At 37.8% G+C, this 27,816-nt stretch overlaps 1 protein-coding gene across 1 annotated transcript in view; it reads left to right on the top strand.

The window, feature by feature from the left end:
• The first annotated feature begins 1,187 nt into the window (after nucleotides 1-1,187).
• Nucleotides 1,188-27,816, top strand: part of LOC115590457 (butyrophilin subfamily 1 member A1-like) — a 28,145-nt gene continuing 1,516 nt past the window's right edge. The window contains exons 1-4 of the mRNA XM_030431819.1: nucleotides 1,188-1,325; nucleotides 4,860-4,977; nucleotides 5,101-5,442; nucleotides 5,877-6,158. Of these exons, the coding sequence (XP_030287679.1) occupies nucleotides 1,188-1,325; nucleotides 4,860-4,977; nucleotides 5,101-5,442; nucleotides 5,877-6,158 (880 nt within the window). The remainder of the gene's footprint in view (nucleotides 1,326-4,859; nucleotides 4,978-5,100; nucleotides 5,443-5,876; nucleotides 6,159-27,816) is intronic.

Below are 27,816 nucleotides of genomic sequence, written 5' to 3' on the forward strand. Positions count from 1 at the left end.
GTTTTTGGATAGGACAAATGGTTTGTAAATGCCAGTCATTTAAAAATAAGTGGTATTTCGATCCCGCCGGCGGGATTTGGGATTCTGAGTACTGAATGTTTGACAGGATATGTTAATATTATAACAATTGATATTTTTAAATATGCATTTTTAAATAGTTTCTAGTTTTTTAAAAAAAAAAATTTTTCTTTATGTTTTCTAGAACTTCATGATGAGGAGGAGCAGAATGGCCTGTACCTTGTTGAGTCTTTTACTTTGTTCAGTGCTCCAAATCTTGTGTGGAGGGAAATCTCTCATCAATAGGCTCGAGTTAAATACTTGAAGTATAGTTAACATGTGATGTCTGATAATATATTTTGTTTGCATTTCAATCATATTCACAAATAACATCTACAACATGGTACAAATAGACACAAGAAAAGCAAATAAATAAATATTTGTTAAATGCTGCAGTGACAAAACACAACCAAATGATAAAACACAGTGGACATACAACACAATAAAATACAGATAACACTACATAACTGAATTTCAAAGTAAATGTTTTATTGGATGTGTGTCACATCTTTCCTCAGGCTCATCAAAACCTTTGAAATCTAGTAACAATGCAGAGGAGCAACGTGAGTCACAGTGACTATGACTTCCTAATACAAATTACATTTTTAATTTCTAATTGTGATAACAATTTCTTCCTGTCTTGTTTTATCATTTCAGCTGGCATCTTCTCCATCACATCGTCTTGTCCTTACTGTATCATTGTTGGCTTGGTTGGTGGTATAGCTGGTGGACTTGTATTGATTGTGGTTCTCTTTATTGTCTGGAAATGTAAAAAACTAAAATCAGTAAGTAAAAAAAATAGCTTTGATATTTAATATTAATAATTTGATATTATCAGTGTTAATACAAATATGTAAATCTTCAGAATGTTTTATTTTCTTCTCCAATATTGTTGGTCTCTCCCTTTGAGAGTAATTCATATATTCAGGCTACATTCAAGTGCTGGTAAATCTTTCAGTTTGTATTATTTGTGTAATATTTCCTTCTACCATGAACATTCATCCGTGTCTTTTTCAGAGGCGTACATTTTCTCAGCAAAAAAGAAGGCTTCATTTGACAAAAAGCTCCGGAAACAATCCATGAAGACACAAGAAGAACTCGACGCATGGGGGGCAGTTTTGTCTCCGTTGATGGAACTGAAGACCGAAGTTGTGAACCAGAGAGAGAAATTCAGACTGCAGCTAGAAGAAATAGAGAACGAAAGAGAGGAAAACAAGGAGAAGATTCAGTTAGTGGAGAAGGAAATAGCAGAGAGTGAGAAGGAAAAGGCAACTGACAGAACAGAGGGCTACCTGAGAGAAAAGCAAAGCCCTTTTAAATGCTCAGTGGAAACTGGAGAAAGGAAGAGGTGGAGAAACAGCAGCTGAACATGGATAAGCTGCTGCAGAAAACAGAGGGTATGAATGTGACATTGACAGACAGGAAGAGGAAAGTAGAGAACCAAATGGAAGGGATTCAGTCGTTCCTGGAAGAGGGAGACAGTGATGACGAAAACACTCACCTTCACAGAAAGTAGTCGCGAAGTTCAGATTCTAGAATTGGTTGTAAACACAGAGTCAGTTAAACTATCATTAATGATTATATATATATAAATAAATACATGATGAATAGATAAATAAATACTTTTTCATCATAAATGACTGATAAAGCATTTTATGGTATGTTATAAATTAGCTACTTACTATTGATTGATTAACTGTAAATGTAACATGTATCAAAGATGGTTATACATAGTTCACAAGCATCTCAGTCCTTCCTGCAGAAAATATACATATTAATTGAGTCCAAATGAGTAAAAACTGTACTTGGACTTAAAATAACTATTTGTAAACATAAGAAGATTGTTGAGTCTCATTACTAACGTGTAAAATAATGATGCTTTGAGTTGGTGGATGAGGCGGCCGCCATCGAGTGTTGAAATAAATTTGTCAGGCAATTTGTCTTTTTCCCCCTCGTGCATGTAATTGTAAATTGAATCCACAACATGTTATAGTTTTTAAACGAAGGCACCAGGTGTCACTCTTTGCAAATGTCATTAATTATTTGTTCATTCTCAATTAATCTCTCTTTAATCATTTTTATTACATTTAGTTGATCATTAATGTCATTACTGTCTCTAGAACTGACAGGAGCATGTTTTAAGAATGTTGTAACAAAACACAACATAGATGCTAGTTTACTCTTCATCATCGTATGTGATGCTGACTGCTGGGTGTTGTGCTGTTGGGTAGGTTGTCGATTTCAGATACAATAAGCAAAGTATGTAAAATGATATTCCTTATAGAGATATACTTATATCAAGTCATGTAACAATTGACTGCATGCAACATCATCATTTGTGTCTTTGTTATGGTTTGATTTGAATTTTTTTTTTATCTTGTATTTTACATGTCTTCTTTAAAAAAAATGACAATCGTGAAAGTATAGACTGCGAACAGAAGTACACTGTGAAATGTATTTTGCTTGTAAATACTTGTCAGGCGAGTTTCTCGGGACTGTGCAATTTTAAAGGTCTAAAAAAGTCTGATAATACATCCATTCTAAGCAATAAATGAAAAGTGAAATGAAGTGATTTTCCTATTGAGCTTTTTTCCCAATTAAAGTCAATGAAATAAACAACTTCACATTGAATGCAAGCTATAACACACACACACACATACACACGTCAACAGTGCTAACAGGGGACTACATTTCTCCAGTATCTATGAGGGGACCTCTGTTTCTGGTCATTTAGAAGAAACGGTTAATAAATGCCCCAGAAAAAGAAAAAAATAACAACACCAAAGCTAAAACAAGGCACCACCCATGAGCAAAGCACACGTCAGGAAATATACGAGGAATAAAGTGGAAGCGTAATGTAAGGAACAAAAACCAGAAACATGACACAGACAATCTGGAAACGACTGCAGAGAGAACAGAGGCTTAAATACAAACCAAACTAATGAGGGGATGAGCTGCAGGTGGAGTAAGGAGGAAAAACACAGGTGAGGGAAATGAACGGAAAAACGCCAGAAACAGGGAAGAGGCTGACTGTAAATCACTGGAGGTAGGGAAAGGCTACTGAGGGAGCTGCAGTGCAGGTGTGGAGGCACACCTGTTCCCTTTTACATATCTCAGTACTTCACCATTTAGTGCTTACTTTTACTTGTTTGCTTTTATTTTGTTTTGTTTTAATTTAATTTTGTCATATCTGATATTAACTTATTTTGATAATTTTGTTGCAGAGTCTCTCAACCAAAGACTTTCACATGAGTGTACCTGTCCAACCAGAGTCATGATAAACACCTTGAATCTTGAATCAACTGAATATTTCAGTTACAGAATACAACTTATAATATTATTCATGTCATGTACTCAACAGTATTTTACTATACAGTGACTTATTTCACTGCAGTCTAGGAGTGAACACAGTACACACCTTATCTGTTGGGTCAAAGTACAATTTTTTTTTTTTTTTTTTATTAATGAAGGACTTCGGCAGTTTGGCTTCGTAGACTCTGGTGAGAACGGACTCAGAGATACAACAGGTAAGAGTCTTTTGTTGAGAAAACATATTTTTATCTAAATCTTAACGCTGCTCTCACTATTTTTTCATTTTAAGTTTCATTTGTGTTGTTTGATTTTGTGGAGGAAAAGCAAACTGGTTATTTACACTGTTGATAAGAGAAGCTTCTGTACCTGCAGCGTGTGGACAAATATTTCCTGCAGTGTGTTTATTGTGTGAGTTCGATGTTTTCTAGCTTTGACTCATTTCTTGTGTTTTAGTTTTTCACAGATATACATGTTGTCAGTTGTATTGGTTTTTTTTATTAGTGTAATCTCAATGTGGCTCACCGCTCATGTAATCTTAACATAATCACTAAGAGGGTCTCTTACTGTGAGTTACAACAATATGGAATAGTGATACAGTTTAACTTCAACTAACTCTTCTACTGTGTGTCTATTGACACTGTTGAGCTGTAGGTGAAACTAGTTTACATGATGTGCAGCATGAATAGCATGTAATTTTTCATTTCTGTCCACAACGACAAAGGTAATATGTCATTTAGTCCAGTTTCAATTCATAAACAAACATAAACAAACTAAATAATGCAGCCGAAGAACATGTCTTCATTTAATTGTCTTTTTAGATGTTATTAATCTCTTATCAGAATTTTTGCGGCAGAAGGAGCTCAGACGTTTTTTCTCTTCAAGGTCAGAATCTCAAACCACTGCCTCCCTTCTTGGTGGTGTTGCTGTTGTTTTTAATGTGTCACTTATTTGTAGAAGCTGTTATATTTAAACAAATATGAAACATATAAAATCAAAATGGCTGAAAATGGCTCTCTGATACTGACACAGAAAATGGCGGCCATCCTGCTCTGTAACAATAGAGGCGTAAGGCGTGGTGGATTCTGCTTTATTACCTAGAAACAAGGTGAAGGTCAGACATTTAATGTGCGCTCTGTAACGTTTGCTGGAGGAGGAAGTACGGACCGGCGCCGGTTCTTGTGAACTGTGCCATAGGCCTTTTAGTTGATGTGTAGTATTCTTAATGCTACAGTGATATTTCTCACCACAGTATGTGTGTTTGTTACTTTATGATTCCATTTTTTAATTCAAGTTAATGTAAATCAACATTGATAGGGCACATAATATCTTTGTGCCTCATTTTTGTGCATGTGATGGAACAGAAAAAAAGGAATTACTGTATCTGCTCAGAAGTTTAAGTCTACATAGCAAACCGAAGTTAAGGCTAATCTGATCATCATTTTGGTCCTTTTTTCTACAAATTAACATTTCAAAATATTTTATTTCCCCAGAACTCCAGGATGTGTGGCCTAAATGATGGATTGTCCCTTAAAGCTGAGCTCAGTTTTTTCAGAGCTTTGGTTCTCCAACACACTGTGATCCTCCTCCTACTGACAGGCTCTTGTGGAGGTAATTTACACTCAGACACAAGCACTGTGTTAAGCCTGTATAAAAAGAGGAAAACAAAAAAAAACGTGTTCATCAGGCAACAGTGAGTTTGTGCACAAGATTTAAGAACCTGTGTTGTTCCAGGCCAGGCTCAGGACGCTCAACCACCTCTGAGAATGGTGACATTAGTTGGTGAAGACGTGGTGTTGCCGTGCCGCCTGGAACCTCCCCTGGATGCTGTTTCAAAGAGCGTGGAGTGGGCGAGACCTGACCTGGAGCCCAGATTTGTCCATGTGTGGCATGAAGGTCGAGACCTCCTGATAAACCAAAACCCGTCTTACAGAGGAAGAACATCAGTGTCCATCGACAAACTGAAGCAGGGAGATCTTTCACTGCTTCTGTCTGCAGTGAAACTCTCTGATAATGGACTTTACAGATGCTACTTTCCCTCAAAAGACAAAAAAACTCATGTTGAGCTTGTTGTTGGTGAGTGTTCTTTGCACAAAATTTGTATAATGTTCCTACATAACTTCTCATTTTTACTGCCTCAAATCACGACAGGAGAAAAGTGTTTGCCTCAGACATGACTAGAAAATGCAAAAAAAAATACACTTGGAAATGTCCTGATGTCTTACTAGAAAGATTTTTGTCACATCAACACGGTTGGAAATCTTTCCTGATATAACCTTAAAATGATCAGTTTTTATTGCTCCAAACATGATGAGAAAAATGTTGCACATCGCATCAAATGTATCAGTTGTGTGAACAAAGGTAGGCGAAACATTTCCCAAAGTGTTGTTTAAAAGAATTTAGCAATGCTGCCACAAATATGGCTGGAAAATGTCTGAAGATCTTGTTTAAAGTATCAGTTTTTGGTCGGTTTGGTTATATATATTAAAATAATGTGTTCTCCTTCTCAGGTTCTGTGGCGTCACCAGTCATAGCTGGGATTAACATAAACAGCACTGCAGAGGTTCTACAGTGTGAGTCTACAGGCTGGTATCCAGAACCTGAGGTGTTCTGGCTGGACGGTGAGGGAAACCTCCTCTCTGCTGGACCTACAGAGACAGTCAGAGGTCCTGATGACCTCTATACTGTCAGCAGCAGAGTGACTGTGGAGAAGAGACACAGCAACAGCTTCACCTGTAGAGTCCAACAGAACCACATCAACCAGACCAGAGAGACTGAAATCAAAGTTTCAGGTTGGTTTTGTCAGTTTTTTTCTCTAATGTCCTTATTTTCTCTTCCAACAGCTGATGTCTAGTTGTATATAACCACTGTTCTGTTGTGTTTCTTATCATTTCAGCTGACTGTTTGGAGGCCACGTCTTGTTCTGCTCATGTTGCTGTTCTAGTGGTTTGTGTGCTCCTCTTTATTGTTGCAGCAGCCTGTGTTGTGTGGAAATGGAGACAAATCCAAACCAAAGGTGAGTTTAACTGATGTGATGTGAACAACTGGCCACAAGATGTCACTGGTGATTGTACAATATGAATTTAGGTTTTAGAGCATGATGTTAATTAAGGAAAAATCAATAAAGAAGCTAAAATATGACAAAGTTTAGTACACATCAGTGACTTGACTCGGTGAGTCTTGTGTCAGGAGCTGGTTTTGGTTCCAGTCCACCTTGAAACTGCAGACATGATCTGAGAGTATCAGAAATCAGATCCTGTTACAAGATGGTGTTTAATTTTCTAATAAAACAATGGACATGCTGTAGAATAATAAAAAATGCTTTATTGTGTCTCTGTTGTGTTCACTCTGACACCTTCTCTCTACAAAATGCATCAGCAGAACAAGTCTGAACTGAATCTGACACTGTTTCCTGTTTTTATCACCACACAGAAAGAAAGAAACAACAAGAGGATCAAACTGAAAGAGAGCAGCTCATCACAGAGAGAACTGAGGATTTGAGGAAGGAAATGGTAAAACTTAAAGAAGAGTTAAAGGAGAAAGAGGAGATGTTGAAGAAGAAAGAGGAGGAACAGAAAGACTTTGAGCAGGAGGTTTACTATAAACTGACTGAACAAAGTGAGGAACTGAAAAATCAGAGAGAGAAACTGAGACAACAACAGACGGACATGGAGACAAACATTACAGTTATTGAGAAAGAGATGCAGTCAGTGGAGAAGATGGCAGAAGGTGACCGATTCCACAGAATGAAAGAAATCACATTAACTTACAAAACTCAGCTGAACAAGAGAAAAAAAGAAGATGAAAATCTTGACGTACAAACAACAACAATACTGAACAAAACAACTGAATTGTTAAAGAAGATCCCAGACAGGAAGAAGGAGGAAGCACAAGGAAAAAGTCAGTGAGCAGCTGCAGCAGATTCAGAGGAAACACATTATTAGACTGTCACTGAAGTCTCAGTGTTTTATGGTGCTGATTAAGAAACATGTCTGGTGTCATCATAATGTAATTCTAAAAAAGAAAGATCATAACATTACATATTAAATATATTTTTTTACATTTAAAAGCATTTTTTAAAAAGAAATTGCTTTGTGGTCAAGGTTAACAAGTATGACTGTATTTTTGCTTTGATTGAACCATAATATTATGATTTGTAATATTAAATGTAATTTTCTTGTCTTTATTTTTGCCAAAAGTACATTCAAGGCAGTTTTTGCTGCCGTGTGAATTTGTTAATCAATGTCCTAGACTTAGAAATTCAACAACTTCTTACAAATTAATGTACGTAGTAATTTCATAGTATGTGTTTGTTTGTGTATCTCATGTGTGTATATTTCATTGCTTATTGATTGTTGTTTTGGTTTAACTGGTTTATCTAGATTACTGTTCACTGCTTAAAATGCATTTGAATGTTGTTTTTTTATTTTGGGCTGATAATATGTTCTGCAGAATGGCTCAGCTCCTTTTTAATCTGTGAAACATAGAATAAAATCATATTCTCTGTCCAGACACAGATGATCAATGCAACAATAATTATTATTATTATTATTATTATTATTTTATTCTGCAGTAAAGGATCACATCACAGCAGATTATTGAACTCATTAGTACATTTTTAATGAGACCATTTATTCACATTCTTTATAGCTTAGCTACAGTACATTTACAGTAAGTGATGAAAGACTCAGCAGCTGTTAGCACCAAAACCAAAGTGTGTGATCATATTTCTCTGTGGAGACACTCAGGTTGTTGCACAGCGTCTGTCAAAAGTGACTAAAGAAACAATGAAAATAAATATGATAATAAAGAGACGGAGTTTAAAAGCATGAGAAATATCTTGACCTGTATTCATCTTCATCTCATGATCATACAGCGGTCACAGCACATTAAAGATCTACTGAAGGGTTTTATGAAAACAAGTTTAAAACGTAGAAAAGCTAGACAGAGGCACTTTTCATACACATAAGACACACACTATCGGAATAAGTGATTTTCTATACAGAACATGTACAATGTACATTATACATATAGTCACAGCATCTCCCTCATTAAGATGACAGAAGCAGCTGAACAACAGACAGTAAGCTGCCCTACAAAGACAAACATCAGAAACTGACTCAAACTGAGAAAAACTGGCTCAAAATGTTCTGACTGTCCATTCAGATGCATTGTCAGTGGTCAAGTGATAATTAGATATCGTTTTTTTTGTCCATGTTCCATGGCAATGAAATGACAATAAAATGAGTTTGAAGTCTGAAGTCTGATAAGCATCAATCAGGTTTGGAGGAGCAGCCAGAGAAGCAAGGTCACATCAGGTTACAAACAAATTGAATGCTTTAAAAAAAATGAACTTGGTAAATGCCACAACTTTAATATAGCATGAACGCGACATGTGTTCATTCATATTTCTGTCACTCAGTGTGTCTGCTTCAGGTCAAACTGCTCTAACAGCATCATGTTGGTATTTGACCACAGCGAGTGTATTTAAAAGATGCAGCAGCTCTGTTCTTATAAAAAGCGTCTCCAGACGTTTGAACAGATGTCTGGAACAATGTGGTTTAACTGTCACAGTGTGAGAAACCACTCAGTCCTAAAGACAGACAGCGATGCAGCGTGTTGGCTGAAGCCCACAGATGAAGGGCTGATATTCATGATCAAAGTCACGTCTTCAAGGGACACAAACTGTACTGAGGTTAAGTGTGTTTTCTCTATTTAATCTTTTAATCAACTCATCCACAACAACAACAACCTTTTCTAACAGTTTTTAAAGTATAAAAAGGACAAAACAAAACAAGTTTTCAAAATCATCCCTCTAAAGGCTGGACACAGGCAGAAAAAGATGACTTATGATTACTGTTTTTGATAGTTAAATCCAACCACCTGAAATTGACTGAACTGGCTGCCCCATTTCGACTAATTTCTCTGGTTCTTGAACATGCATCCATTTACCACAGAGTGCCAGGTCATTAAAGATCCACTAGTTTACTGTAAAATATACAGTATTACTCCCTCCTCATATCCATGTACAACAGCACAGCTTTAAGCTCCACTCTAAGCCCACATTTCTGCTCTCTGTGACCTGTAAGACAAACAAGATTCCCATTAGTTTTCAAATATAATCAAGAAATTACATTTGTATTTTTATGAGATTCCTCCTGGAGTATCTGGACGTTCCACTTTCTTAACCAGCGAGTTGCTAACATTGTCTTTGGTGTTGTTAGCATTTTCAACTCAACTAATTAATTAATTAATTCAGTGACCAAAGGTCCAGTGAGTTGGATTTAATGGCAGCCAGCACAAGTCCTACCCGCTGGACTTGTTAATGTCGTTAATATCATCCGTCATATTTAGCATCTTGTCTACTTTAAAGCTGTCAAAGGTCAAAATGTACCAGTGTTATTGTTATGTAATTTTATTCTGTTGAAATTGCTTTTCCTGTCTGGAAAATAATACCAATCACATCATCACTAACTATCTGCTTGTTTCTTGTCCATGAGAATGATGCTTTAAGAACATGAATTAGTCACATTGGTCAACTATTACCCTCAATCCCTGTATCACACTCACCTCATCTGGACTGTAGAATAGACAACATCGTTGGTGCCTGCTGAAGATGTTTGCCTGGCTGAGTTGCTGGATACTCCGGGTTCTGCTTTACAAACAAAGGGGAGGACACACATTTAAAAATGTGCTTTGTGAGATAGATACATTTTATTGACATTCAACTTTGCCCTATTTATGTCTGACATGAAGGGTGGCACAGGGCCCTTTACATTAAGAGTTCAATTACAGCTCTGGTCATTTATGAATGTACTGAAATATTGACACGTGGTTCTGATCATACTGCCATTTAATTACTTGTGATGCTAAATATACATATTGTATCTGTTTGCTGATGACACCCATCTTTATATCTTTCTGTTCAGCTAATTGGCTATTTATGTTCTCATACAAATTTCTGGAGTAATGGAATGTCACTAATGTCTCTAATGTCTGAAATATTTATACCTCAGTCAGTCCACCAGAGGGAGAGTCTAATAATATGTAACGTGTCTCACAAATATGATATAATATATCACACTTATTGGCTTTATTGTAGAGGTTATTAATATAATTCCAAAAACTTCAGAGTGAGTATGTGTGTGTTTTTCTCATGTGGTTTGTGTCATAAAACTCAAATGATCAGCTGCACAAGATAACTATGCAGGACTTGGAATGACTTCATAATCATCAGGTGCACATTTGTTTCTACTTTTTTTTTTCTGCACACCAATTTCTCTTCTCAAAGGCAACTACAGTTCTTTACAGGCAACAGGCGCTCAACATAAAACTGCATTTTAATTTTTTTTTACTGCAATAAAGACACTATTGTAATATTATGTATTTCTCACAATGAAGACTTAAATGTTCTGTTAAAATGTGTAGGTGGTTGCATCACAAGTGTGCCACCCCAGAGCCCAAAAGAAAGGAAACACAGCAGTAGAGTAGTAGTATAAAATAATGTGTTAAAATAGTTTTACCTCTTCTCTTACGGTGCTTTGTAACAACAGCGTATGTCACCATGTTTTCAGCAGCAGCCCCCGCCTCCCCAGAGCCTGAAACATAAAAAAATTTGACTAGAATTGAGTATTTTTAATTTTTTGTAGATGGTATGTTGTTGCTGATATAGTTAAGTACTGTAGATGTATAAATATTGAACTACAATACTAAGTGTTGTGCAGACTCTGGATTCAAGATAACTTTATTTGTCCTGAGCAAAGATTTTGTCATGGACAGAACAGCTGACCCACCTGAATCTGTTCCTGGTGTTGTGTCTGAAGCAAAGCAGCCTGCTACAGAACAAAAAAAAATGAAGAATAATAGTGTCAAGACTAAACTGTGTATGTCAGCAGCTCAGTAAATAAATGAGAAGGGACAACCACTGTGGCTGAACAGGAACAGATCTGTATAACATGGATCATTCTAAACATGCTCTGGTTAAACACATAGTAATACTGATCTTTACCTTTGTGTTTCAGGCAGTGAAGTAGTCCCACCAACATCAACAGAACAGCCACAGACACAGTGGTGATAACCACTGGTAGGAGGATCGGGACCTGAGGGGAACCGTCAGTCGAAGGAGTCTGTGAACTCTCCTGAATCTCTCCAGGTGATAAAGTAATATGTGCTGCAACATGAGACAAAATGGTGTGGAGTTAAAAACAGTTAATGATATATTACCTACTAGAGTGTACAACCATCCTCAGATGTAAGTGTAAAGACATAAAACCAACACCAGAAATATCCACCTCATCACGTTGCTGGATGAAAAGTCAGAGATCACCTAAAGTATGAAACTCATTAGAATTTGTTCTCTGGGCAACACGAATGAATCCATTAACTGTTGACATATTTCAGTCCAGTCCAAAGAGATGTCATCCCTTAATGTTAGAATAGCTGAACGAAACATGTTTATTTTTTCGTGTCTTGTCTATTGTCGTCTTATAGTTGTCGTCACTTTCACACTACATTTTATTTGCAGTTGAGACAATTATCAATTACACAACACCTTGACTTTTGCCATTTTAACTTCTGAAATGCAAAAAACTTGGTCTACTTACTGATATCTATTTGTTTTGGTTTTAAAACAGATCATCTCACCTCTGACAGCCAGCCAGCTCTCTGCTGATTCTGCAACTCCGGAGACTCTGCACTTGTAGAGTCCTTCATCAGATTTAGAAACATTGTTGAGATTTAATGTCCCTGTATATCCAGTTGCAATAGAGAGGCCATCTTTGTAAAAATCAGCAGGAGGGTTGGAGGTCTTCGTTCTGCAGTACAGGCTCACGTTGTCTCCCTCAGTCACAGGCAGAACAGGACTCTCCAGGATCACATCACCATCTAACCCACATGAAAACATGATTTTGACATAATATTTTGCTGTTATCTATGAATTTGTATTTTAAAACTTTGCCTCAGTGTGTTGCAGAGAAGAACAACTGGGATTGCTGTTGACTGAAATATATTCTTAGGCTTACACATTGATCATCAGTTATTAGGATAAAAAAAACAAAATAAATGTAAGTAAAGCTAGTAAAAAAAAAAAATGACCCTGAAGATTAAGAAATGTCACATTGTTGAGAAAAGGACCCTTTGTAAAATAAGGATGCATGTATTGACGCTCAGGAACAGTTTAGATCTTTCTCCTTAGTTAGTAACCTAGTTAATAATACCAGTGACTGTGATGTTGATACTGTTGCTTCTTTCCCCCTCTTTATTTTCACACCAGTACTCTCCACTCTCTGATGTAGAATGAGGTTTAACAGTAATGGATCCTGTTGATGTTTCCCACAGTTGAGTTGTATTTGTTGAATCCTTCTTCAGCCTCCTCATCACTCTACATTCAGGTGAGCAGTCCAAATGTTCACACTTCACAGAGATTGTACTATATGCAAAGAACTGCAGTCTGTTTGGGTCAGTACGAGGGAAAGCTGCATCTGTAACAGAGACATTCAGAAAAAGGAAGATTAAGCTAAATAAAGTTCCCAAACTGAAAAATGTGAAGCACACACAAAAAATCCCTGATTGTAGTTAAAAAGCAGATCTGACTGTTACACTCCTGTCTTCTGAACACATAAAGGTCAACAATGATCATACATTTGCTCAAAGTAGAATTACGCAGCTGTATGCAAATATTAGGCTGGTGTATAAAATATAACAGTAAGGAAATGCACAAATTATTTGAATAACATTGTAATATATTAAACAACTACGTACCCAGTTTTTGAGAATAGCAACAGTTCTGAACTTGTGCAGCAAGCAGCAGAAACACAGTCATCACTAGAGAGAAATAAAATTAGCACTAAATACCAGATTTGATTTACATAACTTAACTGGAGGAACAATCATGTATCATGATGCCTGTGATGCCAGATGTTTTTATTTTTGCGATTTGATCTTGATGGAAATAAAATAATGTCACATTCAGCCAGATTTTGAGCATTTGTGAAAGTTGAAATCAATGGTGATATTGTTCAATTATAAAATAATATAGTCCATAAAAGGATTCTCCGTCACATTTCAGTTTTTTGTTTTTTGTTAATATGAAAATAACTTGGACTTTGTGCCTAGGGTTAGTGAGCTGATGTAATTTTAGTTAAGCTCAGATGTAACTCAAGTCTTAGTATGATGACATAATAAGACATGTTAATTCTGTATGATAGACACAGAATGGAGTTTGGTAATTGAATTAATTTCACATTAAGGAACAGCAAATGTGACGCAATGAAAATCCACCTCCTTATCCTACAAGAATTATTTTATTTTTGTAATTTATTCTTGTCTTTTAGTATGAAGGGAATTTAAAAATAATTATTCTCTGCCTGGATTATGTCATAAACAGCTAAACTTACAAAGGAAATCACATTACTTTCTACAAGTAATTAATTCTGCTTAGATATATCAAATATTAAAATACTTATTAATATTGTTCATATACTGATGTTTATAATATGGTTGAGAACTACATCATATAATTTGTAAGTACTCACACAGTCGGGTGCAGAGAGCTGTAGCCTCCATGTTGTCCTGCTGCTGACTGAACATCAGACTGACACATTTTCTTAATCCCTCCCCTTCCTGACTCAGTGTCTAGAGAAAAAAAAAAACAAAACACTGAACTAGTTGTAATGCCATTATTGGTGTGCATTCAGAACCAACAGCTCCACAGAGGATGCCATATCCATTGCCCTCCATGCAGTCTGCACACACTTTGAAAATATAAACAACTACATCGGAATGCAGTTTGATGACTTCAGCTCATATTTTATACAATCTCAACCATGAAAATTAGAATTTAACGATCTGCACCTGAGTACATAAATAGACCCCAGATAGTTCAGACTGGCAGACACACCTCCTCTATGTTAGTGCTCAACAATGGAGCCCCCCAGGGCTGCATGCTCAGCCCCCTCCTGTTCACACTGTACACCTGCCACTGCATCAGACATCAAGTCACCTCTGTTGTTCAGTATGTGGATGACACCACCACCCATCAAAGCCAGCAAGGCAGCTGGTCCAGACAACATCCCTGGATGAGCTCTCAGAGCATGCGCTGACGAACTGGCTGATGTTCTCATCTCAACCTTCAAAGTTTCCCTCAGCCACAGCATTGTTCCCTCCCGCTTCAAAACCATAACCATCACCCCCTTCCCCAAGAAGAGCCCACCCACCTGCCTGAATGATTACAGACCAGTGGCACTTACTCCAATCATTATGAAGTGTTTTGAGAGAGTGGTGCTGACCCACATTCAGAGCAGCATACTAGACACCCTGGACCTCCTGCAATTCACCAACCTCAGAACTGTCCCAACTGTTTACATTTTGCACATGCATAATTGCACAGTTTTTTGAACTGCATTATTATTATTATTATTATTATTATCATTATTATTGCTGCTTTTCCTTATTTATCATATGTGCCCTGTGTAAAAGTGCTTTACTATATTGTATATTTTGGATGTATATAATTCTTTAATACACTGTTGGCAGTCTGTGGACAGCAAAGGAATAATTGCAATGCATAATTGAGAACATGTTTCTTTACTATGCATATGACAATAAACACTTTGAATCTTGAATCTTTGCCACATTATAAACAATCATGAGTGTTTATATCAGGAAAAAACTGAACAGAGTTGTGCACAGAGAACAATCTACTGCTCAATGTCACTAAAACCAAGCAGACTCACAGTTGCCCTGCAGACTTTACTTCTTGGTGAGTAACCTGACCTGAAGCCACAGGCTCTTCTCACACAGATGCAGAGACAGCGTGGTTAATCTGCAGTGTTAAATAGTAGTGAGCTGTGGTCAGAGTGGATAGCAGTATGTAGACACTCGTGTTTAAATACAAAGATAGAGACAGGGAGCAGAACATTGTAGAGAGGCCATGTGGTTTGAAAACAGCTATCTTAACTGTCTTCAGCCCTGAGAAACTCTTTCTCATGATACACACATCTATTCATAGGTCTTATTATGATGTCACACAATGTCAAACATCAGTCAAGGGAGTGATATATTCACAAAAAACAGCAGACCCACTCAAAAGTTTTTCAATGATGTTTGTTTAACCGAAAAGTACAAATCTGACAGTGAAATTATACACACATTTGCAATATTCACCATTATCAGATTCCCTTAATGTCCTGATCACTTACCAAGCCATAAAACATGCAAACAACTGAAAATAAAACAACTTATAATGTAACACAGATAAAAAGGTTTTTAGAAAACAGATCCCGGATTATTATTAAAAAGTTGTAACTGATTGTACAGATGTTTCATGTTTGTGTATGATCAGTTTTAGTTGGAGGTCATCTCAGCTTCTCTTCTGTCCTCTCTCAGTCATCTGTAGAAAGTACAACAGACACATTTCTTTATTCATTAATATAATCGGACCTCTTGACTTGACACATTATGCTAGCATTTAAAGATACTTTTGATGCTAAAAATGAAATATTGAATCTATTTGCTGATGATCCTGAGCTTGATATTTCTGTTAATCTAATTGGCTACAACATTCCTCAAACTATAAGCTATTTATGGATTAATAGGGCCTGTCTTAGACAGGCACTCCTCAGTTAATCTAAGAGATAGCAAAAAACAAATCGCCTCCATATAGCTTTTATCACACCTAATATATATTGTCGAAACTGTGGAGGTTATATACGGTTCCAAAGAGTAGCAAGGTGGTACTTTTTATGTGAGTTGTTGTCATGTTGTTGTAAACTCAAAGAGCTGTTCAAATTATACAAGATTAGAAAAATGGACCAAACAAAACCAGTTAATATTCATCAGTTGAGTATTTTAGTGTGTTTTATGTCTATATTATGTTTTTCTTACTTTTAAAATTCATAAGTTGTTGCATCCCCGACTTGCAAAACACACCATTGTGCCCATAAGAAAGTTAACACATTGAAGAAGATAATGTGTGCATAATACCTTACCTCTTTTCTTGCAATGTTTTGAAACAACAGCATATGTCACCATGCTTAAAACAGCAACACTCGCCTCCCCAGAGCCTGAAACATAAAGATATAAAAAATACAATAATTCTGCGTGTGTCTGTCAAGCATAAGCAGTAGGTATATCTACTGAATCCACATTTAGCAGATGTACAGTAACTGACCCGGAATTCTTTGCCAAAGAACTTAAAGGAGAACTTCGGTCGATTTAAACATGCAGCTTCATTGCTCAAGCTACCCTTGACTTGCTAGTACCGAAGACGTGAACATTTTTGGTCCAACCCTTACACGGCTCCTTGAACGGAGAGTTAGCATTGACAGCTAACAGCATGGGGTCAGAACTTTACACTGTGTTTTAAGCGTCTTAACATGCTCCAAATCTCACCCAAGAAGTTATGCAACATCAGCAGAAATAATTCCAGCATTTTCGTTTTTCTGTTCATAACGCACAGAACCAGTGTTCGCGTCTTCAGTACTGGCAAGTCAAGGATAGCTTGAGCAATAAAGCTGCATGTTGAAATCGACCGAAGTTATCCTTTTACACATTCTACCACCACAATATCTACTGACTAGAAAACTGCCCATGTACAGTATATCCCTGTATCCAAGGGGCACAGAGGATGCTGTGGCCTGCCTGCATCACCTCCTCCTACAGCGCTTACACTCAGGTGACTCAACCAGGATCCTCTTCATGGTCAGCACCCCCTCCTGTCTGATCCAGTCCATTCACAATGTCCTTGCTGATAGGCTAGAAGTGGTGTGGGTGGGCACAACGAACAATTAGCTCACCACTAACATCAGAGTGCCACAGGATTGTGTGCTTAGCCCATTGCTGTACACACTCTACGCCTATGGCTTCACCAGCCCATCACCACATACCTCAACTACTCAGATGACACAGCTGTCCTTGTCCTGCTCTCAGACAGCCAGTCTGTTCTGGACCACTGCACACTTCACCCAGTGTTGTGAACAGGACTGGTTATACGCAGATATATATATAAGGGGGCAGTCAGAAATGTGACTGTTTTTTTTTGTTTGTAACAGTGTTTCTCTAAGGAACTGGGCTGTTAGCACTGTGTCCAACCTTTGCACTTTATCAGGCTTCCACACTTCAACCTGTCTGACTTGGGTGTCCCTCCAGAAGATTTAGCTCCTGTCGGTAAAGCTCTTAAGCTTACTGAGACACGCAAACCAACTGACCATGACAAGGTGGCAATCCCTTCAGGATGAAAACTGAAAAATAAAACAAAATAAAAATTCCTTCATTCAGATTTTTTTCCCCATAACATATATTTTCATTTGATGAGCCTATTTCTCAAATAAATTTAAAACCTGACAGAGAGACTTCTCAGCACAGGCAATATTTACAAAACCAGAAAGTTGTCTTATACTTTGTCATTGCTGTTTGGTACTGTGTGATTTTTTTATAGCATGTTAACAATGTTTTTGTATATTTTTATATTATGTATTGTCTGCCCGATGGGTATGGTGCTGTAAAAAATTATTTCCCCTTGGTATAATAAAGTCTATGTCTAAGTCTGAAAAAAGCAGTCCACTACAGTACAAGAACAACAAAAAAGAAGGAAAAAACTGTGGTAAATCTGGTTCATTGCTCATGTCAGTAGCTCAAGGATTTACCAGGGTTTTAGCTTTAGGGTGAATAGCGACACATTTCATTTAAATTTGTTATGGAGAATTAGTTTGGAGTAGTCTGCTGGAGCAGCAGCATCTCAGCAGCAGACAGGAGGAGACTTGATAAACTTATGAAGAAGGCCAGCTCCATCCTGGGATGCTCTCTTGACTCAGTGCAGGTGGTGGGAGAGAGCAGGATGATGGACAAGCTGTCATCACTGCTGGTGCAGGAGTCCCGCCCCCTGCAGGTCACTCTCACAGCACTGGGCAGCTCCCTCAGTGATGAACTCATACACCCTAAGTGTGTGAAGGAGAGGTATCGCAGGTCCTTCCTGCTGCTATCAGACTGTACAACCAGCACTGCTCCATGTAGACCTCACCCCACACTCTGCACTGTGCAATAAGTCACAAACTCATTTCAACACCCATATTTGTAATACATATTTAAAATCTGTATATACAAATTTGCTGTTCATTTGCATTTTGCCGTCTGCGGGACATTAAAGGATTTCAAATTAAGCAAATTAATAAGGAGGCCCAACCACTGTGGCTGAATTGGCACAGACCTGCATCACAAAGAATATTTTGAATATGTTCTATGTGTAATACCTATAAAACGTATCTTTACCTTTGTGTTTCAGGCAGTGAAGTAGTCCCACCAACATCAACAGCACAGCCACAGACACAGTGGTGATAACCACTGGTAGAAGGATCGGGACCTGAGGGGAACCGTCGGTCGAAGGAGTCTCTGAACTCTCTTGAATCTCTTCAGTTGGTAAAGTAATATCTGCTGCAAGAAGAGACAAACTGGTGTGGACTTATAAACATTTAACAATATATAACCTACTAGACTGTACAACCATCCTTGTGGCTCAGGGTCTTGCAGACGTAAGTGTAAATACATAAAACCAACACCAGAAATATCCACCTCATCACATCGCTGGCTGAAGAGTCAGGGATCACCAAAATTATGAGGATTATTATGTCCTCAGGGCAACATGAATCAATCCAGTACTTGGTCACTTATATCAGTTTAGTCCAAAGGGATGGACCGACTAAAATTGTCATCCTATATTGCCTTAATGTTAGAATAGCTGAACCAAGCATGTTCATTTATTTTTCTTCAGTTTTATGTGTTATTGTCATCACGTCTCATTAACACTATTTTTTATGCAGTTGAGACAAATATTAATATTAATTACACAACGTCTTGACTCTTGCCATTTTCAACTTCTGAACAAAAAGCTTGGTCTTTTGAGGAACAGATATATATTTTCCATTTGAAAGCAGGTCATCTCACCTCTGACAGCCAACCAGCTCTCTGCTGATTCTCCACCTCCAGAGATTCTGCACTTGTAGAGTCCTTCATCAGATTCAGAGACACTGTTGATGGTGAAGATCCCTTTATATTCAGTTGCAATGTAGAGACCATTTTTGTAGAAGTCAGCCGAAGGGTCAGAGGTCCCTTTGATTCTGCAGTACAGACTCAGTGTGTCTCCCTGCATCACAGGGACAGCAGGACTCTCCAGGATCACATCACCATCTAACCCACATGAAGAAATGTTAAACATGATCTTGATATACAATTGTGCTGTTATCTATGAATTTCTAACAGTGGATTAAAACTTTGCGTCAGTGTGACATGTGTGTTGCAGAGAAGAACGACTGTGATTACTGTTTGAGAATATGAATTTTTCACTAATTGGGAACAGTTTGGGAAAAAAAAAGTTTCTAGAGGAGAGTCCTGCCAATTATCACAGATCAAGTGTGGATAATTAAAATGCATTGTACATCTTATGCATTGGTCATAATCTACCAGTATTAAAAAAACAGCAGTTCAACAAACTTTGGATTTTCCCCCAAAACACCCCAAATCTTATATTGTAGAGAGCAGAACTCTTTATGAAATTAAAATGCGTGCTGTGGCACAACAGTGTAAAATCTTTCTCTATGGTAACCTAGTTAATAATACCAGTGACTGTGATGTTGATACTGTTGCTTCTTTCCCCCTCTTTATTTTCACACCAGTACTCTCCACTGTCTGATGGAACGGTAATGGATACTGTTGATGTTTCCCACAGTTGAGTTGTATTTGTTGAATCCTTCTTCAACCTCCTCATCACTCTACATTCAGGTGAGCAGTCCAAATGTTCACACTTCACAGAGATTGTACTATATTCAAAGAACTGCAGCCTGTTTGGTTCAGTACGAGGAAAAGCTGCATCTGTAACAGAGACAGTTAGAAAAAGGAAGATAAAGCTAAATAAAGTTCCCAAACTTGCTATCTGAAAAATATGAAGCACACACTAAACAAAGTCACTGATTGTAGTTATATAAATATCAGACTGGTATATGAATAATAACAGTAAGGAAATGCAGTAATTAATTGAATAATATTGAAAAGAATTAACCAACTACGTACCCAGTTTTTGAGAACAGCAACAGTTCTGAACTTGTGCAGCAAGCAGCAGAAAGACAGTCATCACTAGAGAGAAAAAATGTTAGATATTAATACCAGATACAGATGATTTCAAGCTAATTTGTCTGTTAAATAAAACATTTACATAATAATTGGAGGAACAATCATGTATCATGTCACTGCGATGCTGTGATGTCTGACATTTTTACTTTAGTGATTTGATCTTTATGAAAATCGAGTAACATAATGTAAATTCAGCTACACGATGAGCTTTTGTGAAAGTTGAACTAAATGGTTTTATTGTTAAATTACAAAATAAAAGTCAATTGAGGGATTCTCAAAAAAATAAAAATGCGTCAAGAATATTCCAGTCATGAGACAAGTGAGTAACTGGCGTCACATTTAAAAAATGTTGCTAATATGCAACGCTACTTGGACTTTGTGCCTAGACTTAGTGAGCTTAAGTAATTTTTGTTAAGCTGAGATGTAACTCAACTCATATGAGTATGATGACATATTAAGACTTGTCATTCTGTATGACATACACAGAATTCAGTTTGGTAATTTAATTAATATCACAATATTTTTAATTGTAATTTATTCATGTCTTTTAGTTTAAAGGAAATTTAAAAATGCTTCATGTTCTGCCTTGATTATGTCAGAAAGAGCAAAAATTACAAAGGAAATCACTTTACAGTCTACAAGTAATTTATTCTGCTTAAATATATTTTAATCTATATTGAATCTATATTTTTATTTGTCAGTACTCACACAGTCGGGTGCAGAGAGCTGTAGCCTCCATGTTGTCTTGCTGCTGACTGAACATCAGACTGACACATTTTCTTAATCCCTCCCCTTCCTGACGCAGTGTCTGGAGAAAAAAGACACTGAAGTAGTTGTGATGTCATCACTGGTGTGCATTCAGAACCAACAGCTCCACAGAGGATGCCATATCCATTGCCCTCCATGCAGTCTGCACACACTACGAAAATATAAACAGCTACAATGCTATTTGTTGACTTCTGCTCAGTTTTTTTTTAAAATCTCACCCATGAAAATTACGATTTAACAATCAGCACTTGAGTACATAAATAGACCCCAGATAGGTCAGACTGGCAGACACACCTCCTCTATGTTAGTGCTCAACAACGGAGCCCCCCAGGGCTGCATGCTCAGCCCCCTCCTGTTCACACTGTACACCTGCGACTGTATCAGACATCAAGAGAACTGAACTGTTGTTCAGTATGTGGATGACACCACCATCCGTGGCCACATTTTAAATATTGATGAGAGTTCATATTAAGAGGAAATTGTGCAGAGTTGTGCACAGAGAACAATCTACTGCTCAACGTCACTATAACCAAGCAGACTCACACTTGTCCTGCAGACCTTTGAGTAACCTGACCTGAAGCCACAGGCTCTTCTCACACAGATGCAGAGACATGTGGTTAACCTGCACAGCGTTAAAGAGAAGTGTGCTGTGGTCAGAGTGGATAGCAGTATGTAGACACTCGTGTTTACATACAAAGATAGAGACAGAAGTGCACATTGTAGAGAGGCCATGTGGTTTGAAGACGGCTATCTTAACTTGCTTCAGCCCTGAGAAACTCTTTCTCATGAACGCAAATCTACTTATAGGCCTTATTAAAATATCACACAATGTCAAACATCAGTGAAGGGAGTGATATATTGACAGAGAACAGCAGACCCCACTCAAAAGTTTTTAATGATGTTTGTTTAACAGAAAAGTACAAATCTGACAGTGAAATTATACACACAATTGCAGTATTCACTTTTATCAGATTCCCTTTATGTCCTGATCACTTACCAAGACAGAAAACATGCAAACAACTGAAAATAACATGTCAAACAAACACACTTTATAATGTAATACAAAAAGTTGTAACTGACTGTACAAGGAAACAACATGTTACATGTTTGTCTATGATCAGTTTTAGTTGGCGGTTGTCTCAATCGTAGAGCAGAAGAAACATATTGGCTTGTATTTACATGTCACATTTACAAACTGAACAAGATATTATTGATATTGACATTTCTTTTATCATACTGTGTCATTAAAGTTTAGCTTCTCTGCAGGTGTATTTTATCCTAATAGCTTAAAGACTTTTTGTTAGTTAAAATGTCAGATTTCTAAATAAGACTCATTCCAACTGATTAAGAAAATGGGCAAGTTTTTGCATTGATAACTGATTCTAAAACAATAAAGACAAATGTATTTTTATTTTAACTGATAACACCAGTTATGTTGAGGAACATACAGAAGCAGATTAGGGCCACTTTAATAAAATTCAAACTCAACATTCTTAGTTTCACAATTCCAACTTTTTTCTCTGATTTTAATTCAGTTATAACATTTAGGATTTGAAGAAGCCGTTAAAAGAAAATTTCACTGGCCTTTATCTTCTCCCACAGGGATAAATAGAAGTGAATAGTAATAAGGCACGCGACTATTTATTGACCGTAGAAGAGTGGGTTTTGGGGTTCCATTTATTTGCTTTAATTTGGCTAAATTAAGTAAAATAATGAACTTGTCAATACGCTGATGAAAATGTACTCTGCTCTACATCCAAGCTACCAAAGGCCTACAGATGTGTGTCTGTACCAGTGTGTTAAACAAATCAATGATTGGATTACATTATTTCTTCAACCAAACATACAAAAACAATAACTGAATGTGTTTTTATACCTCACTGGGAGTGACATTTTCTCAACACTAATAGCAGCAGAGCCACCAGAACAATGGTGGCAACAGTCCTTATGAGGAGGTAGAGGAGAACAGGAAGTTGGTCAGAACAAAAGGGAATATTCTCTTTTGGACAATCTGGAAAGATAATAGAGAGTGTTTGTTGTAATTCAATCAAACAAGAAAAACATAGTAATTATAATTTAGCATAATTAGACATGCATTGCAATACTAAATTTGGGGAATTTGCTTGCTATGACAAAATGGAACATGTATCTTAAAGTTATGAATTGAGATAAGATATTAGGGAATATTCTCTTTCAGACAATCTGGAAAAATGATAGAGTGTTTGTTGTGATTCAATCAAACAAGAAAAAAATATATCATAATTTAGCATATAGCACATACAAAAATTGAGAAAATTTGCTTGCTATGACAAAATGGAACATGTATCTTAAAGTTATGAATTGAGATAAGATAATAAATATTTGCACTTTATCTCACCTCTGACAGCCAGCCAGCTCTCTGGTGATTCTCCAGCTCCAAATATGTTGCACTTGTAATGCCCCTCATCAGACTTGGAGACACCGTGGATGGTCAGGTTCCCATTTAAGCTGTTTCCAATAAAGAGTCCGTCTTTATAGAAATTAGCTGTGATGCTGGTCGTCATCTTGTTCATGCAGCGTACAGTCACAGTGTGTCCTTCCATCACAGGAAGGACGGGACTCTTCAGGACCACAGCATTCACTGATTGGGTTTCATAAAAAAAGTTAATCAGAAAGGCAATTTATCAAACCCTAACCCTATTTCTTTATTTCTACTTTTAAAACTATATCCATTAATCTAATTCTCTGTCAAACTGATTGAATGATTTCACCTTCATCCCTGTTTGATAAGTTTATTTCTTTATTAATTTGGTTAGCTTAATGTGGTCTTCAGATGATGCAGGAAACTTTATCATCTGCATAAAACTAATGTGTCTCACCTCTGACACTCAGCCAGCTCTCAGCCGATTCACCAGCTCCAGAGATAGTGCATTTGTAGGGTCCTTCATCAAACTTGGAGACACTGGGGATGATCACGTCTCCTTTATAGCCAGTCCCGATGTGGGCGCCATGTTTGTAGAAATCAGCTATGTTACTTGTGGGATTGTTCTTCTTTCTACAGCGGAGAGTCACAGCGTTTCCCTCAGTCACAGGGTGGATGGGAATATCCAGGATCACAGCACCAGCTGATCAATATGTGAAAAACATATTTCATTGTTGTGGTCAGGAATCAAAAATACATCTTCATCATTACTGCTCTAACTGCACACATGATCTGGTATCACCATGTTGGCTTTGATCCTGGAACTTAACTAATGTCCCCAGGACCATCACTGAAACCAACCAATCATGTTGCTCTACATAACGGCATAGCTTTGCATCTTTGGGTAAAAGGATAGGAAAAATATGGATGTGGGAGAAGATGCATGTTTAACATTTCATCCCAAACAGCTGTTACCAAACTTAACCAAACACGTTCTTTTTGTTACATAAATCTTTTTTGTCCATCGTTGCCTTTTTAAAATCCCCTCACCTCTGACTTTCAGCTGGCTCTCTGGTGAGTCTTCAGCTCCAGCGGTGTTACACTTGTAGAGCCCCTCGTCAGACTTGGAAACATTGTGGATGAGCAGAGTTCCAGTGTCACTGCTCCTGATGAGGACGCCGTCCTTATAGAAATGAGCTGTGACGTTGAATGAAGCCATCTTGTTTCTGCAGCGCAGAATCACAGTGTCTCCTTCAATCACAGGAACCACTGGACTCTCCAGGATCACAGAACCAGCTGATCAACATGTTAACAAAAGTCACATGAGACAAAGCTTTTGTATTAAAAAAAACAAAACTAATGATTAATACAGACATGACAGGATGAGACAATACAAGGAAAAACAGACATAGATAAGGTAAGAATAAGGTGAGTACACTGTAGTTGAAATTGTTTATATCGTATGACCAGATGTCATGGTTACATGAGGACCAAGAGGACAATCTGTTGTGTCAAGAATTCAAACGATTTTGAAATGATCAACATTTAATTTGTAGTTAAACCAAACAGATGTTTTAAAAAAAAAATTGTGGGGGGGGTAGAACTTTTTCAAGTCGATGACGGAGTTCATCATCTACTCACCGGCTTTTTGGACTTCTACAAGAAGGAGCCAAAACAAATTCATCACTGGAGAGAAAGAGGTAGAAAGCTAAGTGTCAGATGTTGAAAACAACTTTGATGCCAGTAAATAAGAAGAGGATCTAAAGCTGAAGCCTAAAGAGACTCTTGTCAGAAACATTTCGTCTACTACAGTGATAAACCCATTAGTTACAGACATTTTAATTTTAAGGTCAATATTTCCTTTTGAAATGTAGAGGTGTTAAGTTGCAAAAAATATGGAGAACAAATACCTAAAGACTTCAACTAGTCACAGTCAGCCAGTGAATGACTGTATATGATGTAACTAAACAAAGAAAACAAAGGTTTTTCAGTGTTGGCTTTGGTCAATGAGGACTTTATCTTAGCCTCAGTTCAATATGGTGTACAACACACTATCATAACACAGACCATTACTTAAGTTCAGCCTGTAGGACATCATGATATAACAATACTTTGTTAGCTTATCAACATATCAATATCTTCTGCAAGACTTCGGGCCATCTGCCTGCTTATGTAGTTGTACTGATCCTATCATGATAATAATTCTCCAGGGAGACTCAGTACTCACTCAGTCTGGTGCAGAGTGCTGTGGCCTCCATGTTGTCCTCCTACTGAAGTCTGACTGAGCTGCAGCTGAAGTGAAATGTGTGTGAGACCCTCCTCCAGACCTAAACCCTTCCTCTGCAGCTCATCTCTGGTGTTCAGACGAGGGTAAACCGGTCTGTGCTCACATCTGATCTCACAGCTGTTTCTGGGTCAGAACCTCCTCCTAAGTCTGTTCACCTCATTCATGTATTATCTCTGTCCAGATGTTAAGAGGTTCCTAATACGTGAAATCATAAGTAATTTGTTTTATCTCTCAAAATAACTTCAATGCTAACTCATTTCCTCATGGGGTCATGAACACTCTCCTGAGACAGAAGCTCTATTCTGCCCTCTGCTGCAGGTCAGCCGCCATCACATCTGTCTCTGGGCTGGGCTGGGTTGGGGTGACACATCATCCAACAAGAAAAGACCCTCCCATGTTGTACGTGTCGTTGATAACAGTGTTTTGCATCCCTAGAAGGTACTCCTGAGCTGGATGGACTGCTACACCTGCTACAGGTACGTTCTGCACCAGTAGAATGCTTTATCCAGACAATAAAACCATGTTTTTTTAAATAATTTGTTTGTTTAATTTCTCATTTCAGTGACCCAGGATGTGTTACCTAAAAGATGGGCCATGTTTTAAATCTTCACGTACTTGTTTTACTGCTGGTCCGTCCTCAGACACCCTGTGTTACAGGTAACTTACTGCACACAAACACACACAGCAAGTGACAGCTTGATAAAAGTTACAGTACATGAAATGATTTCATTTTTATATCTAAAGTGAACAAACATCACAGTAATGTGAAGTAAGTGGTCAATGTTTTTAGATCTGACATGTCCGGACAGCCGAGCTACCGGACATCTGATACATATTAATCACATTCAAATTCAAACTGTCGCACACTGTGCAGGTGTTTTGACTGAACGTCATGCTATCTCTCCTCATCCCGTGGTCTTTACATAAAACAAAATAATCAGGACTCAAACAGAACACAGTCAGGGAGAAAAGCAGGGTAAAGGGAAAAAAAGAGAGAAGCGAAAGAAAGTTCAAACCAGGAAAAACATGAGGAAGAAAAGGTAGAAACCAACCATGGGAGAAGGGACATGAAGACAGAGGACCAGGCTCAGGGGAACAACAGAGACAAACTGACAGAGACAGCAGGGAGAACACAGACTGTATGTGTGACGGGTGAAACACATCAGGGCAATATACCTGCAGGGAAAACACAGGGAGGGCTGCTTCAAGATAAAAGAAGAACCAACAAAACCACAGTGCAAACTCTAACAAATGTCACTGTAGTTTAAGGGCTGCTAAGGTTTAACTCGACCAATGAGATCTTCAGAAACGTCGTCAGCTGATTCACTGTTGTTTCTTCAGGTCATGTTCAGGTCGTCGGTCCAGCTCAGCCAGTAGTGGCAGCAGTGGGTCAGGACATCGTTTTACCGTGCCACCTGGAACCTGCAGCGAATGCTTCAGAAATGACAGTGGAGTGGACCAGACCCGACCTGGAGCCCAGATTTGTCTATGTGTGGCGTGACGGAGTGGAACTGGAGAGTAAAAAACATCCAGTCTACGAGGGAAGAACATCAGTGTTCACTGAGGAACTGAGGCGCGGAAACATTTCACTAAAACTCTCCAGAGTGAGAATATCTGACGAGGGACGATACAGATGCTTCATTCCAGATGTGGGTGACTCTTCTGTTCAGCTTATTCCAGGTAAGTTCATGTTAAATGTTTCCATCAATGAAATCATCACTTCGTCTTTATTTTGTCTGTTTCTTACACTTGTGAAAAATGTGCTGTTGAACATTACACTGTTCTTCATCAGCAACATGCACATGTGCCTCCATTCCTCTGGTTCATGAGTTCAATGAGCAGATCTGTAAACGTGCATCAGTGACCTGTCACCTGT

This window comes from Sparus aurata, chromosome 10, assembly GCF_900880675.1.
Source record: "Sparus aurata chromosome 10, fSpaAur1.1, whole genome shotgun sequence".
Taxonomy (NCBI): domain Eukaryota; kingdom Metazoa; phylum Chordata; class Actinopteri; order Spariformes; family Sparidae; genus Sparus; species Sparus aurata.